Genomic DNA, 1,222 nt, shown 5'->3' with positions numbered 1-1,222 from the left:
AACAAATACCTGCAGAGGGCGCCAACGGCCTGGTGACGTTTCACTTTACAGCGTGATTAAACGATGTTTAAATCCATTTAATTTTAATATTTGGCCACATGCAGAAACGTTTATTTTGAAATCGCGATGTACAATACATGGCATATTTAGACATAGGTTGATGTATTCTCCTGTGTTGGCAAAGGTTTATAAATGATTTACGTTACAAATCTAGTGAGATAATGCACTGTTTTTCCAGATGAACGTTAAGCAATTCAAATTCATGGCATATGCAGAGGAAGAGTTTAGCCCCTTTCACACACACAGTACTGGTAAATTACCGGTAAGTTACCATTAATAGATCATGTGTGAACAGGACCTTTTCAAAAATCCCGGTAAATTTGTTCTGGCAATTATTAATCGTTTTATGGAGATGACATGATTACTCTGAGCTGTTTACAAAGCTCCGCTGCTTTTAATTCGTTTTTTTATGTAAATATGCGCTAGATGGACATATTTGACCATTGCGCGTCGCAGCTTTTTGTCGCACTTCTCCATTCATCAGGGCTGCGACTCCGCAATTGGATACTATTATGCGCGTCTCATGTTTATAAGAGCAAAACATTCTGATTGGCTAGTAATGTTAGTTTGGTTGAGAGTGAAAGCTGTGCTCCTCTCATACCATTGGTAGGCAAACTCATGGACTCGAAAGTGATATCAATCAACAAGATTTTTTTTTAAATGTAGGACTATTTTTTTCTGCAGCCAAACGCTGCACACCGGAGATCCGGAATGGTGCCAGAGAACTTTAAGCCCTGCATGTGTCTTTCAGTGCATTCACTGCCAAAGTCTAATTTCTCAAAAGTTTCCAAATTCCCTTTGAAGCATCAAGTAAAAAATAAAGATCTCAGTTATGATCAACTGACTGGATAAATAACAAACAAATAGCATTGTAAACCAAATAAAATATTTAACTGGGATCAGTCTCATGATAATTAATTTTAATGATTCCATGTTACATCAACAAAAGATATTGGTCATAAAAATGGGAGGCAGTAATAAGGCGCTCAGAAATGCTCAAACCTGCTTCTGCTGGCCCCTTTCTTGCGGCCCCCGTGGCCCTCACTGTTCTGGGCCTTCTCCGGAAACAACTTAGATGGGGGGTTAGGAGGGACCCTTGTCCTTAGTCGGAAAATATATTTCCTCTTCTTGATCTCCTTGCCGCAGAGAAACCTAAAAATAT

The 1,222-nt window shown here is 39.1% G+C and overlaps 1 protein-coding gene across 1 annotated transcript in view; it reads right to left on the bottom strand.

The window, feature by feature from the left end:
• The window catches only part of LOC107664970 (PHD finger protein 19-like), a 31,927-nt gene that overhangs the window by 18,709 nt on the left and 11,996 nt on the right, over positions 1-1,222 (bottom strand). The window contains exon 9 of the mRNA XM_016455676.1: positions 1,063-1,212. Within this exon, the coding sequence (XP_016311162.1) occupies positions 1,063-1,212 (150 nt within the window). The remainder of the gene's footprint in view (positions 1-1,062; positions 1,213-1,222) is intronic.

Source organism: Sinocyclocheilus anshuiensis, unplaced genomic scaffold (assembly GCF_001515605.1).
Source record: "Sinocyclocheilus anshuiensis isolate Anshui unplaced genomic scaffold, SAMN03320099.WGS_v1.1 scaffold363, whole genome shotgun sequence".
NCBI lineage: Eukaryota > Metazoa > Chordata > Actinopteri > Cypriniformes > Cyprinidae > Sinocyclocheilus > Sinocyclocheilus anshuiensis.
Note: the sequence above shows the minus strand (reverse complement) of the source record. Positions and strands in the feature narration are given on the sequence as shown.